The sequence below is a fragment of the Saprolegnia diclina genome (assembly GCF_000281045.1).
Source record: "Saprolegnia diclina VS20 unplaced genomic scaffold supercont1.53, whole genome shotgun sequence".
Taxonomy (NCBI): domain Eukaryota; phylum Oomycota; class Saprolegniomycetes; order Saprolegniales; family Saprolegniaceae; genus Saprolegnia; species Saprolegnia diclina.
Genome location: NW_008246120.1, coordinates 113,140 through 126,669, shown reverse-complemented (window position 1 = coordinate 126,669; position 13,530 = coordinate 113,140). Strand labels below are relative to the sequence as shown.

Below are 13,530 nucleotides of genomic sequence, written 5' to 3'. Positions count from 1 at the left end.
CGTCGTAAGTGCTGATTCCAGTCGCCGCGGGCTTGGCCAAATCGACAGATCCCGCGTCCACACTTTGGATTGGTTGACGCTGCATCCGATTGGCCAATCGCATCGCGACGTTGAGTAAAACGCACGCATTTTGACGAATCACAAGCGCGCGGGTTCAAGTTGTGTGTTTCCCGTCCAATGGCATTACTGCGGACCATTACTCGCGAATAAAATACACGGACACTGGCCATTTGTATGCAAATGGCGCACGCCATTAAAAAATGTCGCGGCCATTTCTCGTTGCACACTACAGTCGCGCAACATTGGCACAAGCGGCGAAGGAAGATGCAGCCGCGCATATCCGTCGCCAGCCGCCCGCCCAAGAGGTTCCATGCCATGCGGGGCGTCTTTGGCGCCTACTACCAGGACACCGACGCGCTCGTCAAGTCGCGCGAGTCCAGCCGCGCCTCGGCGCGCGAGTCCAGCCGCGTCCTTGCGCGCGGTGGCATTCCCCGGCACACGCAGCCCAGCTACGGCGACCACCCGCTCGCGTTCTTTGCATCTGAGCCGCCGCCGCACTTTGCGACGCTTGAGCATGCCGACCCTGTCCTCCGCGTACACCTCCAGACGATCGAGACGAGCATTTGCACCATCCAAGAGATCCGAAAAGACCTCGCCCCTTATTTATAACAACACGTACTTTCAGTTCTTATTGCAGCGGATCGAGCTTACGACGGCAAGACGAGATCGCCCTTGGAGGCCTTGAGAAGCTTCTCGAAGAGCGCCGGCTCGTCGCGGAGGCCGCTGTGCTGGTACTCGTTCGAGACAAAGACAGCAACGTTGTCGCCAAGGAGGCGCGCGGTTGCGAGCGAGAGGTCGCGGTCGACAAACACGTCGTCGTACGCGACGAGCGCCGCGCCGGGAATCTCCGTGTCCTTGAGCGCATCAAGGTCGTAGAGCGGGCGCCAGTTGGACGTCGCCGCGAGCTTCTCGGCCGCGGCCTTGAAGAAGCGCAGGCCCGCATAGTCCTCGGCCATCCACGGAAACACCATTTCGCCGGAAAAGTAGAGCGGGTCCATGTCAGTCGTGATCGTGCCAAAGCGGTCCCAGTGGAAGCGCTTGTCGCCGGCCGCGTGGACGCGCTGCGCCGACCAGTTGGACGCGACCTTGGGGCCATCGCAGTAGATAGCTTCGTGCAGCACAAAGTAGAGCGGGTTGGTGTCAAAGCCGGCCTGGAGGCTCTCGACGCCGGCGAGGAAGCCTGAGGAGAGCTCGTCTTCGTTGAGCCACGCGCCTTCGAGGAGGTAGTGGACCGTCTCCATGCCGCCCGCAAAGCCAAACTGCGCGCCGAGCGTTGCAAACCGGCGCGCCGTGAGGACACCGCCGCCGGGCAGCGCCGCCGGGTGGTGCATGAGGTGGTGCGCGATCTTGGCCGCGCGCCACGTATCTTCGGGGTACCGCGCATAGTAGCGGCGGTTGCGTTCGGCCATCTTGGCGTACGTGGCTTCGTATACATTGTCGGCGGACGCACCGACCGGCGCCAAACCGACTGTGAAGAGGACGCGGTCGAGCGACCCGGGGAAGAACGAGAGGTACGAGAGGATGCAAAACCCGCCAAACGACTGCCCGAGCAGCGTCAGGTTCAGGTCCGGAAACACACTCGACCGAAAGAGCTCGGCGTCGTGCACGATCGCATCGGCGCGGAAGTGGCGCAAGTAGGCCGCGAGCGCGTCCGGGTCCTTGAAGTCACGGCACGACTGCGCAGTGATAGGCGTCGAGAGGCCCGTACCGCGCTGGTCGAGGAGCAGGACGCGGTAGTCCTCGAGGGCCTTCTTGAGCCAGCCAGACGGCGGCGCGCCCGGGCGCGGCGACGGAAAGCCTGGGCCGCCCTGGAGGTACAGCAGCAGCGGCAAATGGTCGTTCGCGAGGTGCTTGTCGGCGACGACTTCGCGCACAAAGACCTCGATGGTTTCGTGGTTGGTCGCGTCAAAGTGGTCGAGTGGCACCGTGATGCGGTGGTCGCGGCTGTGGACGCCGCCCGGAAGCTTGGCCAGGCCCGAGGAATGCACGGTCGCCATTATGAAATCGAAAATGAACAAGGGACCACCGAGCGGATAAACGCACCCAACTAGCAAAGCGCCACCTGGTCGAAGCGGGCGGAACCTCAAAGAGGCCGACCAGGCGCGCAACTGCGGCATCAGATGCGCTGCACCGTGGCACACAGCGCTGAAAAGACCCAACCGCAGCGCTGATAGGTCGGTTGACGAGCGCGATCGGCTGCAGAAGCCTCCGACACCGTCGTCGGCGCGCGGCTATGCACCATGAACCGACCTTGAAGTTGCCAACGGCTGGTCCTTCAAGTGCTTGGAGCGCATCCGCTGCGTCCGTCGAGAAGAACGACGCCAGAGCAATCGCAATCATCGAGCCACGACCCACAAGCAGAGTGCGACGATGACCATCTGGAACGTTGGCGACCGGTTCATAAGCGATAACCGATAACCGATCGACGACACATGGACACGACGTGCCGGCGACGAGGGTGCCGCACCTTGGGCGAAGGCAAGCTTTGGCAGGCGATAGGGACGCGGAAGGTCGTGAGGGCGATCGCCCTTGTCCGCCCAGTTTGACAAGCTGTGTTCCTGCCATTCTTCTGGTTCGACATTTGCTGCGTGGCAGCTCGCGTGGGCAACGCACACAATTGCGCCGTGTTTGGATAAGAACCGATCTCAGGGTGGTTCTTATCGGTGGCTCTTATCTGCAGAATCGACGCAGTGTGTACGCAGTGCTGATGGTTTTGTAGTTGCCTTTTGTAAGCCAGTTGTAGCTGTTTGCGAGACGCACGCAATGACCCCTTTCGACCCAAGAAATAGAAGCGGTAAAATACACTGTAAAATACTTGATAATTGCAATAAAATAAGAGACAATATCGGTCGTCTCGTAAACACTCTACGGCGACGCAAGCACCTTGTCGAGGTACCCGCCTTCGTGGCAGAGCTCGTAAAAGATGCCAGTGCCGTCGTCAATCAACTGCTGCGGCTTGTCGCACTGCACGAGCCGGCCTTGGTCAAACACGAGAATGCGGTCGCAGTCCAAAACCGTGTCGAGGCGGTGGGCGATCGTGAGGACGGTCGAGGCCGCAAACTCGGTCCGGATCACGCGCTGGAGGTTCTGGTCCGTCTCGTGGTCAATCGCCGCCGTCGCTTCGTCCATGACCACGATGCGCGCCTGCCGCAGGAGGGCCCGCGCCATGCACAGCATCTGCCGCTCGCCGACGCTAAAGTTCTCGCCGTTCTCTTCGACGTGGCTCTCGAGCTGGCCGTCGACCGACGCGATGCGCGATTGGAGGCGGACTTTACCGAGGGCGTCCCAGAGCTGGTCGTCGCCATAGTCGCTGAACGGATCCAAGTAGTTGCGCAGCGTGCCCTTGAAGAGCACGGGGTTTTGCGGAATGATCGCGATCGCACTGCGCAGTGTCTTGACGCCCACCGACTTGATGTCGACGCCGTCGATCGAAATCGAGCCGGACGCGAGCTCGTTGATGCGGAAGAGCGCCATGGTCAAGCTCGACTTGCCGGCGCCCGTGCGCCCGACGATGCCAATCTTCTCGCCCGACGCAATGTCGACGTTGACGTCCTTGAGCACGAGCGCATCGTGCTCCTTGTAGCGGAAGCTCATGTTGCTAAACGTCACGTGGCCCGTCGTCGGCCAGTCGTGGGCCGTCGCACCGTGGATCACACGGGGCGCCTCCGGCTCGATCGCCGCGTACTCGGAGAGCCGCTCGGGGCCGACCATCGCCGTCTCAATCTGCGACCACGAGGTCACTATCCACTCGAAGAACGGAAGCACCGCAAAGGTGTAGTTGAGCACAAGACCGATCAAGCCCGGACTCAACATCGCGCGCGCCCACACCAGCGAGACAAACGTGACGAGGAGGAGCAGCGCCGACGTGAGCTGAATACGCAGCGAGAACCACTGCGTGATGACCTGGCCCGCGACGACCGCCTCCAAGTTCATGTCGACGTTGCGGTGGTGCAGGCGCTGGAAGCGGCGCACTTGCTTGGCGCCAAACGCGCGAATCACAAGCGCGCCATCAATGCACTCGGAAATCAAACTCAAAAGCGGCGACCGCGTGACCTTGTTGACGCGCTCGACTTCGCGCGCGGGGTGAATGTACTCTCTGCCCGTCGCAAAGTAGAGGTACACGATCGGCAGCAGGATGAGCCCGAGGCTGCGCACGGCGACGACCGTCGTCAAGAGACAAAAGACCGCCATAAACACCATCGCCAAGAACGAGTTGAGCGTCATCGGGATCGCCGTGTCGACGGTCGCGAGGTCGCTGCTGTACCGGTTCAAAATGCGGCCGACCGGGTTCGCGTCAAAGAAGGCCATCGGCGCCTTCAGCAGCGACGCCGTCATCTTGTCAAAGAGGAGCCGAGAGGCTTTGAGCCCCGAGAGCAAGATCGACGCCGTGCGGAGGATCGTAAAGAGAACACCCCCGAGCGACAACAGCGAGAAGATCGCCAAGTGGTACGGACCGTGCGCAATGTAGTCTGGGTCCGCCATCCATTTCGTGAGCCAGTAGTCGCCCGCGATCGAGAGGACTTGCCACGACGAAATGACAAACGCCCAAAAGATCAGCATCGGGTACCCGCCGATCGCGTCCAAATACGCAGAGAAGATGTGCGACGAGACGCGGCCGGCGCAGCGCTCTTCTTGAAACACGAGCGTCCCGGACATGGTCGTCTCGTCGTACGTCTCGACGCTCGCGTCATCGAACGGCGTGCAAAAGAGGTTGTCGTAGCCCGGGGACATGACGGACGGCGACACAAACGACGGCTGCGCGGCCGCCTTGCTCTGGCGAAGCGAGAAGACGTCTTCGTCCGTAAACTCGCCGCTGCCCGCAAACCCGAGCCGCGCCTTGAGTGGCGAGACGAGGATCGGGGCGTCTTGCTTGTCGACTTCTGTGGTGAGCAGCTTGCCTTGCTTGAGCTCGATCGACCGGTCAATGTACGAGGACGCAATGATCTCGGGCGAGTGCGTCACGAGCACGATCGTCTTGTGCCGGAGGAGCCCGAGAAAGCACTTGGTGAAAATCTCGTTCGACACGATCGCGTCGACGGCCGACAAGGGCGAGTCCAAAAGGAAGATGTCGGCGTCGCTGTAGCATGCTCTCGCGAGCGAGATGCGCGCTTTCTGGCCGCCGCTGAGGTTGACGCCTTTCTGGCCAATCTCGGTGCGGTCGCCGGCGGGGAAGAGCGTCAGGTCCTTGCTCAGTGCGCACGCGTCCAGGACGGCGTTGTACTTTTTCCGGTCGTACGGCTTGCCAAAGAGGATGTTGTCGCGGATCGTGAGGTTTTGGATCCACGCCTGCTGCGAAAAGTAGGCCACTTGGCCGCCGACAAACACCGACCCGTGGCGCTTGTGCATCTCGCCGAGCAGCGCCGAGACGAGCGACGACTTGCCTTCGCCGACCGCGCCATGAACGAGCACAAACTCGCCGCGCTTGATTTGGAGGTTGATGCCGTTGAAGAGCGGCTTGCCGCTGACGTCCCATGCAAACGTGCCGTCGGCAATCTCAATGTCAATCTTCTTTTCAGCGTACGCGTTGAGTTCCGAGGTTGAGATGGTCTCGGGCGTCTTGACGACGTCCGTGTCCTTCTCGTCCATGTCGAGAAACTCCATGATGCGCTTGAGTGCCACGACCGCCTGCATGAGGTTGGCGACGATCTGCGGCAAAAACATCATCGGGCCGCGCAGCAATGTAAAGAGCGAGAGCGCGGTGAAGACCGTCGCCGGCGTCAGCGACTGCCGCATCACGAGCGCGTAGATCGCCAGCGACACGATCGAGACGACGACGGGCGCCGCGTACAAGAGCGCGACGAACCACGACTGCAGCACAATGATGTGGTGCATCGTGCCAAGCTCGGCGTCGCGGAGGCGCGTGAGCTTGTCGCTGAATTTTTCTTCCCACGCGTTGAGCTTGATGACCTGGATCGACCCAAAGACTTCATGGACGACCTTCATGCGCGCGTCCTTCTGCGTCATGAGCGTCTTGAACGCCTGGCGCTGGGCGTTCGCGAGCACATGGTTGGCACCGAGGGTGACGACGATGACGCCGGCGCCGACAAACGTCGACCAGCCAATGACGCGGTACAACATGGCCAAGATGACAACGACCTGGAGCGGAATGAGCCAGATCTGGTTGGACGCGGCCGAGAACGTTATGATGGTTTGGATGTCGGTCGAGAAGAGGTTGGCGAGCTCGCCGGCCGTCGTAGCCTTGCGCGCGGCTGCGTCGAGCAAGAGCGCTTTCTGAAAGAGGAGGTGCTGGAGCGCCGACGTGAGCTGGACAGTCACGAGCTGGTTGGCGTACGTGGCGTGGGCCGTCAGTAGCGCTTGCAGTGACCGCACAAGAAAGAGCGCAAAGATCGTCCCGAGCACGGACAGGACGTCCATGGCCGGACCCGACTCGACGGCGACGAGGATTTGTTGGAGCACGATCGGGCCATACAAGGTGCAGCCGACTGTGATCGCTTGGACGAGGCCGATGACAACGAGGCGGCCACCGTAGACCGAGACCACGGCGCGGGCAATCGAGCGGGTCGACCGAAAGGCAGGCTCAAAGGCGGCGCTCACGGTCTTGCACTGCAGTGGCGCTTCGAGCGGCCAAATGTCGTCGGGCTGCAGCTGCCGGGTGTTGCCGAGCGAGAGGAGCGGCTGGACCCATGCGTAGAGGACACGGGACGTCCAGGACGCCGCCGAGGACGGGTGCGTGCGGTGCGAAGGCGGTAGCTCGGCCTCGATCGAGTGGTACCGGGCCATCGACTGCTCGATGCGGCGCGAAAGCAGAAGTACGCAGCTGGAAGCTCGTGCGTCACCGAAACGACAGTGGTCGGCTCCAGATTTCGAAACTTGTCCTGGATACACTGTATTTTCTCTGGACTCCACACTATTACTTGGTTTCCTTGAAGCGCCGGGACCTACGGTATGTGCTGGCAACTGCGGTGGCCAGCGCCAGAGGAAGAGGATGCTACTGCACCGAGATACCGTGCCTCGTCCAACACAGCCGACCTCTACACGTCCAACAGGCGGCTGCAACTGGGGGCAACTTGGTCCGCCACTCGCACTGGCCCTTGCGAGGGGGAGTGGCCGCCATCTCGTAAACGTTGTGGTCGACGCCCTTGGTAATAGCGTGTCCGTCTACCTCGTCTGCGACGGCGCGGTAGCCATCGACGGGCATGAAACGGCAAACATACACTATTTGCGTGCGTCCAGCTCAAGTTGCCGTTGCCGGAGATCACTGCGCCGACCGCGACGCGAAGAATATGCCGACGCCACTGTCGCCAGCCTGGCGCCATCCTCGGAGACGCTTCTCCGAGACAACCATCAACGTCGACTTCTTCTTCTTCTCTGAGGAAACGGCGGCGCAGCGTCAAAATCTCCACGGAAACCCCCCGCCGACGCCCACGCCTCGCCACCTCGCCGTTGGAACCCGTTCCTCGAGACCGACTCTGCACGGCTCGATCTCGCAATGTCTTGGCTGCCCACATACATGCGTAGGTCGCTGCTACGTGCTTGACGTCAAGGCGCTACGTGCAATCATTACGTGCAGCTCGTGCCGACCATCGTCACTTGCCACTTGTGGCGAGGTGGCACGTTGCAGCTACTCGAGTAGCCGAGTAGCTTTGCACAGTGGGACGGGACAGTTGCTTGCGGTCTAATTTCTGGCGTTCGATATGCCCGTCCACACGGCTGCTGCAAGCCTCTGCAGCGGCGTCGTCCATGTGCGCTACAGTGTATGGCGCACGGAACGCGCATGTTTGCGAGGTAATTTTGCGGCGAACAGTACGTGGGCTCCAACGTGAGCCAGATGTGCGTGGGCCATTGACGTCAAGTGCGTGAAACAGCATATCAGTGCTTGGTCGAAACGGATGGCGGGCTATTTTGGACCCTGGACATGGGTCTCGACGATGCGACGCTCGGGCTGACCATCGGCAGCGCCGAGGCTGTCGCTCTGGCGACAGCGACAGCGACGACACATTCTTCGTACGTTCAGCGTATCCGCAAGTCCAAGGTGCATCGCGGGAAGCCCCATCTGCCGACACCATCGGCAACACCGCCGCCACGGGTTGTGCGGCGCAAGGTGCAACCGCCTCCCGTTGATGAGCCCGCGCTCGAGGACGAGCCGAGCTCGATTGAGATTCCGGGGCCGAGCTCGAACCTCGTGCACCGTGTAACCCTTGTTGACACCATCACGCAGCGCAAGCGAGTTGGAGGCAACCTTCGCTCCGCCAGTGTACGTGGCTTGACAGCACCATGTCATGTAATCCTGTGCACCATGCGTAGACATCTGAAATGACGTCGTCCAGCAACCAAACGACCGAGTCACCGCATTTGCACCGATCCCAGAGCGACCACCTGCCGTACGACGACGACGACGACCCGTTGCCACCACCGAGTTTGCAGTTGGCGTCACCACCCCGACCACCCACGGCGCTACCTGCCACCGTGCCGTTGATCGACCTCAGCCGTGGCTACTCGCGCACCAACCGTGCGATTTGGACAAGTGCGCAAGCCAAAGCCAAGCTTCCGCGGGCGACACCACCGCGCTCCCTCGTCTTGTCCGATGGTGCGGCGTCCGTGCACTCGGGCGACGTCACGTCGTCGCAGCTTGTGGCGGAAATGGACGTCATCAAGTGCATCATGGTGCGCGAAGCTCTCTTGGAGCGCTTCGGGCGGCTCGTAACTCAAATCGATGAAGCGGTTCTCCATGTGCGCGCCGCTGTGACGCCGGCGCCGATCAGCCGGCGGGCGAGCCACACGTCTGAGACGCTCATGTCGTTGGAGACGCCGCCACCACCTAGTAGCAAGAAGGCGAAGCGCAAGGCCGAGCTGCAATCGCTCGTCGCCAAGCGCGACGCAAGCGTCCGGAAGCTACAGCGCGCGATGGCCGACCTCGTTCGCGTCCTCCCGACCTTTCAGCGAGCGACGATCGACGTCGTGCTGGCCATCGAGGCGTGGACGATACTGTTCGAGACGCCGGTGCGGCATGCACTGCGAGGCTCGCCACCACGCCGACAGCCCTTTGTCTATAGCGGCATCAACTACCTTCTCAAGATGCAGTCGGACGTGCGACCACTCTTCCTAGGCCTCGCGCTGCGCTTGCTGCTTGGACGCGAGGTGCAGCCGCACCCGCTCCTCCTGCCATGCGACAATAGCGCCGGGTTCACGACGTTTCTGACGGACGACGATGTCGGTAGCTATGCGTATACGATGGAGCCGCGTGTGGCCGACGCCATGTACCCGATCATTCTTCCGTTCTTGAGCACGATCCCCTTACCGCCTGTGAATGGCATCAACACCAACGACCCCATCGTCGCCGCCGCAATCGACCGCCTTCTGGACGAAGACGCGCGGGTGGCCGAAGACGACAGACTCGCGATGGAGCGCCGAGATGCGTATGTGAGCTCGTACGATCCGTTCACGAGCATTCGCCAACACGAGGTATGTATCCTATCGATACACGCCCTGTTGAGTTGCTTACGCATGAGCCTAGTCGGTCGACGATATCTTCAACGAAGTGCTGGATACGTCCAAAGAGACAGTTCTAAAGCGCAAGATTTTGCTGCGCGCCAAGCAAGAAGATCCGGCGCGGCTGCCGCCAGCTCCGGCCTCTCAAGCGACTGCACTCCGCGTCAATGTGCAGGAGCTAGCGACCAAAGACGCGGCCAAGCGCGAGGCACTCACAGCGTTTGTCTCGACTAAACAACGCGGACGCGGCCACGTGCTCGTGCGGCGACCACCCGACCCGACGCGCCAGCACCCACTGCAACCGCACGTGCTCAAGATCCAGGTGCAGTACCGCCGGTTCAAGTCCCGCCTCGCCATCTGCACCCATCTCATGCGGTTCTTGCAACGTGCGCACGACGCCGCGACCAACATTCAGGTGCGGATCTGGACCTACATTCCACAATGTGCAATGTGGGACCGGTAGCGGGTTTACCGCGGGCATTGCGCAAAAGGCGTCGCCACCACGATCAAGAACGAGCTTTTGGCGAGAACGTTCCTCGTGTTCCGGTCTGCACGCAAGATCCAACGCCAGTTCCGCATGTCGCAGGCCATGAGCTACGAACGTGCCAAGCAGCAGTACCTCGAGGCAACGCGCCGCAAGGTCCAGCAAGACGAGGCCATGAAGGAAGGCATGGAACGCAAGATGACCGAGGTGTACCGCGCGATGGGCCGACAGCGCCGCCTTGAGCGGCTCGCACAGGCCGAGCGCGCCAAGGCCGAGCACTTGCGGCAGCTCCGCCTCAAGACGCGCGCTGCGATTGCGATACAGAGCTGCTACCGCGGTTTTGAGCAGCGCCGAGCGCTTCAAACCATTCGCAACTCGGCGCTCCGGGCACTGCAAACGACGGCAGTGGTCGCGATCCAGTGCCTTGCGCGCTGTCTCCTCGCCAAGATGCGGCTCAAGCGGCTGCGCTACGACCGGGACATGGCGCTTGTCCATCAATCGGCGACGGCCATTCAAGCGGCGTTCCGCGGCCACCTCTTGCGCCACCGGTCGCGGGCGGCCAAGAGCCGCAAGAAATCGATCTACCGCCGGTCGCCGGGCCGTCGGCGTGCATCGATCGCACCGGGGGCAGGTGGGCTGCCGCCCGTGGCCAAGACACCAGCGCCGCCCAAGCGCCCGCGCCGGTCCTTGCTTACCGTGCCGGCCGAGCTCCAGAGTCCGCGCGACTACCTCCCACCGCTCCGTCGCCCGTCCCAGTCGACAAAACGCGAAGAACTCAAACTCAAAGAACCAACCATCGGCGATACGTTTTGAGTTGACTCCTAATAATATTATTATTATTACAATCGCGTCAGCGTTTCGTGCTCTTGTGGAGTTGCTGGCGCAAGGTAGCCTTCTAAAAATGCAGAAAAATCGAACTGGACGCAAACCGAGCTGCGTCGTACCTGCGTCTCTTGTTCGTGCTGAATGGACGCCTGCAGCTTGGCCACGCGCTTGCGGTCGTCCGGCTCCTTGGCCTTGGCGCGCGGTCCCACGTCTGCCCAGAGCGCCTCGGTGTACGCGGCCAGTGCGCTTTGCAGCCGCCCGTCGTAGCCATCGAGGAGCGTCAAGTCGCCGTCCATCATGTCCGCAGTCTCCAGCGCCGGCTCGGGCAACGTCGATGCCATCAAAGCCTCGAGGTCGGCTTCGCTCATGGCCGCTGGCGTCGCAAACGTCGTGCAATAGTACTCGGGCGCCGCCTCAACCAGCGCATTCCCACCAGGTGCCAGACAGTATGCTCGTCCTTGCTGGTTGCCGATTTGATAGTGTACCTTTGCTCATCTCAATGACGAATGCAGCGAGCAGTCAGTGGACGCACCTGCACCCATGCATTGGAGTCTCGTGGCAGGTCCAGGGACGCGATCGCGGTAGGGAGGTCGTCGATCGACGCCACGTCTCGCCATTCGATGACAGTTGCAATCGTCGTTGGGGCCTTGGCAAGTAGCACATGGCGGTGGCGACGGGCGCTACGCGGCGACATGCGGTCGTGGCATGCCATCGCGAGCCACGGCGTCGCGCATAGCACGAGCGGCGTCGTCGTCGGCGCCACCAACTCGTGAACAACACCAAAGAGGAGGTCGCTTGGTGCCGGTGCCGGCGCACATCCAGGTCCTTGGCATCGATAGACCTGCAGCACTTTGACGTCGTCCGCCTCGGGGGTTGTCTGGTCATTGTCAAGGTGAGATGCTACGGGTTATGAGCCATTGACGGCAACCTGCGGCGGCGCAGCAAAGAGCGCAGCGAGGCACCGACACTCGGGACTGGCCACGGGCACGCGATGAAAGGCGTAGTGGGGATACGCCGCCTGCGCCGCCGCGACAGCTATTGCGTGCTCTTCTTCGGCCGCGATCCGCGCGTCGAGAATCTCAAACATGGCGTCCTACGCACTGGGTTTTTCATTTTCAGCATACAGTGTGACTGGTACTGTGTGGGCAGCAGCCTCAGTCTCACGACGCAGCACCATATCTACGTGGGCAGTGTACTCGGCGTGAAGCGCCTCCAACGTATGCTGGAGCGCGGTCGCATGCTTCTCGCGGAGCAGCGCCTGGCGCGTCTCTTCGGCGGCTATGGCGGCCCGTCCTTTCTGAACGCTTTTTTCGAGGGTCGTGAAGGCCGCGAGGAGCTCCTGCGCCGACATGAACAAAGGTTGGCTTCCGATGTTGGTCAGCGTACGTGCTGCAACACGTCCGCATGCGACTGGTTGCGGTGGCGGCGCGAGTCGATCGTCGACAGCGCGCGCTCGTGGTCTTGCTGAATCGCATCGATGCGGTCGTTGAACGCAAGCACCTACGTTCTCTCGGTCGATCGAGGTCCCTCGTAGTATGGACGCACTCGCTTAAAGTAGGCGTCCTCGGCGGCGTGCTGGTCTTTGGCCGCGACTTCGAGTCCGTCGAGAACGCGCACCTGGCCAGAATATCTCCGTGCTGCCGCAGAAAAGGCTCGATTGTACAACCTGTGGCAGTTGGTTTAGAATGTACGTTCGGTAGCCCTTCGCGCGCGTGATGGGGTTGGCGCCGTAATGTGCGTCGTCGAGCGAGAGGCTGCAGAGGTTGGGCAAGTGCGACAGCGTCGCGAGGTCGGCAAAGTCAGAAAGGCCATTGCCACCGAGTGCCAGACTGTGGAGATGCGTGAGTTTCGTAAGGCCGTCACCGAGCTTTTGGATTTGGTTGTTCTGTGCACGAATATGGCGCTTTCAACAGTAGAGAGGGCAAGGTCGTACCTGCAGCCACAGCTCGCGCAGGTCGGCGCACGCGCTGAGGTTGGCAATCGTTGTGAGGCAGTTGTGGCTCAGCCATAGCTTTTGCAGCTTCGGGCACCTGCAACGACAGCGTCACGCGACTACATACGCACACGGAGCGCTACCCATCGAGGTTTTCGATGACACGAATGCGGTTGCGATCGAGGAGCAGCTGGCGCAAGTTGGGCAGTGCGAGCCCCTCGATGCGCGTGAGCTCTTGGTCCGAGAGGCAGAGCCGCGTCAGCGTCAGCGACACGGGCGCCAACTGCGAGATGCGCTGCAAGCGGCAGTTGAGCACTACGCACACATGGCCAGTCAGTACATAGCAAGCACGACCACGTACGCGTGAGGCTGCAAAGGTTGACGCAGCCGTCCAAGCCGCCGATTGCTTCAAAGACGCCAAAGATGATCTCGATCGTGACGAGGCGCGCGTGGTCAGTCTCGCCCGTGGCTAGCGTCTACGCGATTGGCTTGAGCACACGTGGCACGACGTCGGCGTACAATGTCTTCCGCGGTCAGCGCCCGGGCCATGCCTGCAAGATACCGACTGCATTCTCACGTACATTGATTGGCTAAAAACTATGTTTTTCTACCAATGGCCTTGCGAGGTGTGGCCTCCGCTCATTTCCATTTTCGCTCTGTGGCGGCAGCACGCGCGCGGGCAGGCTTCGGCCTCGCCCTTCCATGGGCATGGCGTCCGATGATGTCAACTTAGCCAAAACCGATGCGATACCGGTCGAGAGACCTCAAGCACATGACG

The 13,530-nt window shown here is 61.6% G+C and overlaps 5 protein-coding genes across 5 annotated transcripts; 2 read left to right on the top strand and 3 right to left on the bottom strand.

Annotated features, from left to right (window-relative positions):
- Positions 1-240: 240 nt before the first annotated feature.
- On the top strand, positions 241-696 carry SDRG_12851 (hypothetical protein; the record flags this gene model as incomplete). The annotated part of the gene is made up of 1 exon (XM_008618933.1): positions 241-696. One exon carries the CDS (start codon positions 241-243, stop codon positions 667-669), a length of 429 nt encoding a protein of 142 aa, XP_008617155.1. The 3' UTR covers positions 670-696.
- Positions 623-2,184, bottom strand: SDRG_12850 (hypothetical protein). Its single transcript, XM_008618932.1, has one exon. The coding sequence runs from the start codon at positions 2,175-2,177 to the stop codon at positions 708-710; it is 1,470 nt and encodes a 489-aa protein (XP_008617154.1). The 5' UTR covers positions 2,178-2,184; the 3' UTR covers positions 623-707.
- A 670-nt stretch (positions 2,185-2,854) lies between these two features.
- Positions 2,855-6,853, bottom strand: SDRG_12849 (hypothetical protein). Its single transcript, XM_008618931.1, has one exon. It carries the CDS (start codon positions 6,799-6,801, stop codon positions 2,926-2,928), a length of 3,876 nt encoding a protein of 1,291 aa, XP_008617153.1. The 5' UTR covers positions 6,802-6,853; the 3' UTR covers positions 2,855-2,925.
- A 1,083-nt stretch (positions 6,854-7,936) lies between these two features.
- Positions 7,937-10,844, top strand: SDRG_12848 (hypothetical protein; the record flags this gene model as incomplete). The annotated part of the gene is made up of 4 exons (XM_008618930.1): positions 7,937-8,275; positions 8,326-9,483; positions 9,536-9,925; positions 9,974-10,844. The coding sequence occupies 4 exons, from the start codon at positions 7,937-7,939 to the stop codon at positions 10,805-10,807; spliced, it is 2,721 nt and encodes a 906-aa protein (XP_008617152.1). The 3' UTR covers positions 10,808-10,844.
- Positions 10,808-13,321, bottom strand: SDRG_12847 (hypothetical protein). The gene is made up of 12 exons (XM_008618929.1): positions 13,272-13,321; positions 13,114-13,228; positions 12,896-13,067; positions 12,753-12,849; positions 12,486-12,704; positions 12,365-12,436; positions 12,206-12,319; positions 11,958-12,158; positions 11,748-11,912; positions 11,352-11,696; positions 10,939-11,304; positions 10,808-10,889 (listed from the first exon to the last, which is right to left on the bottom strand). Exons 1-12 carry the CDS (start codon positions 13,299-13,301, stop codon positions 10,845-10,847), a joined length of 1,941 nt encoding a protein of 646 aa, XP_008617151.1. The 5' UTR covers positions 13,302-13,321; the 3' UTR covers positions 10,808-10,844.
- Between the last annotated feature and the right edge of the window lie 209 nt (positions 13,322-13,530).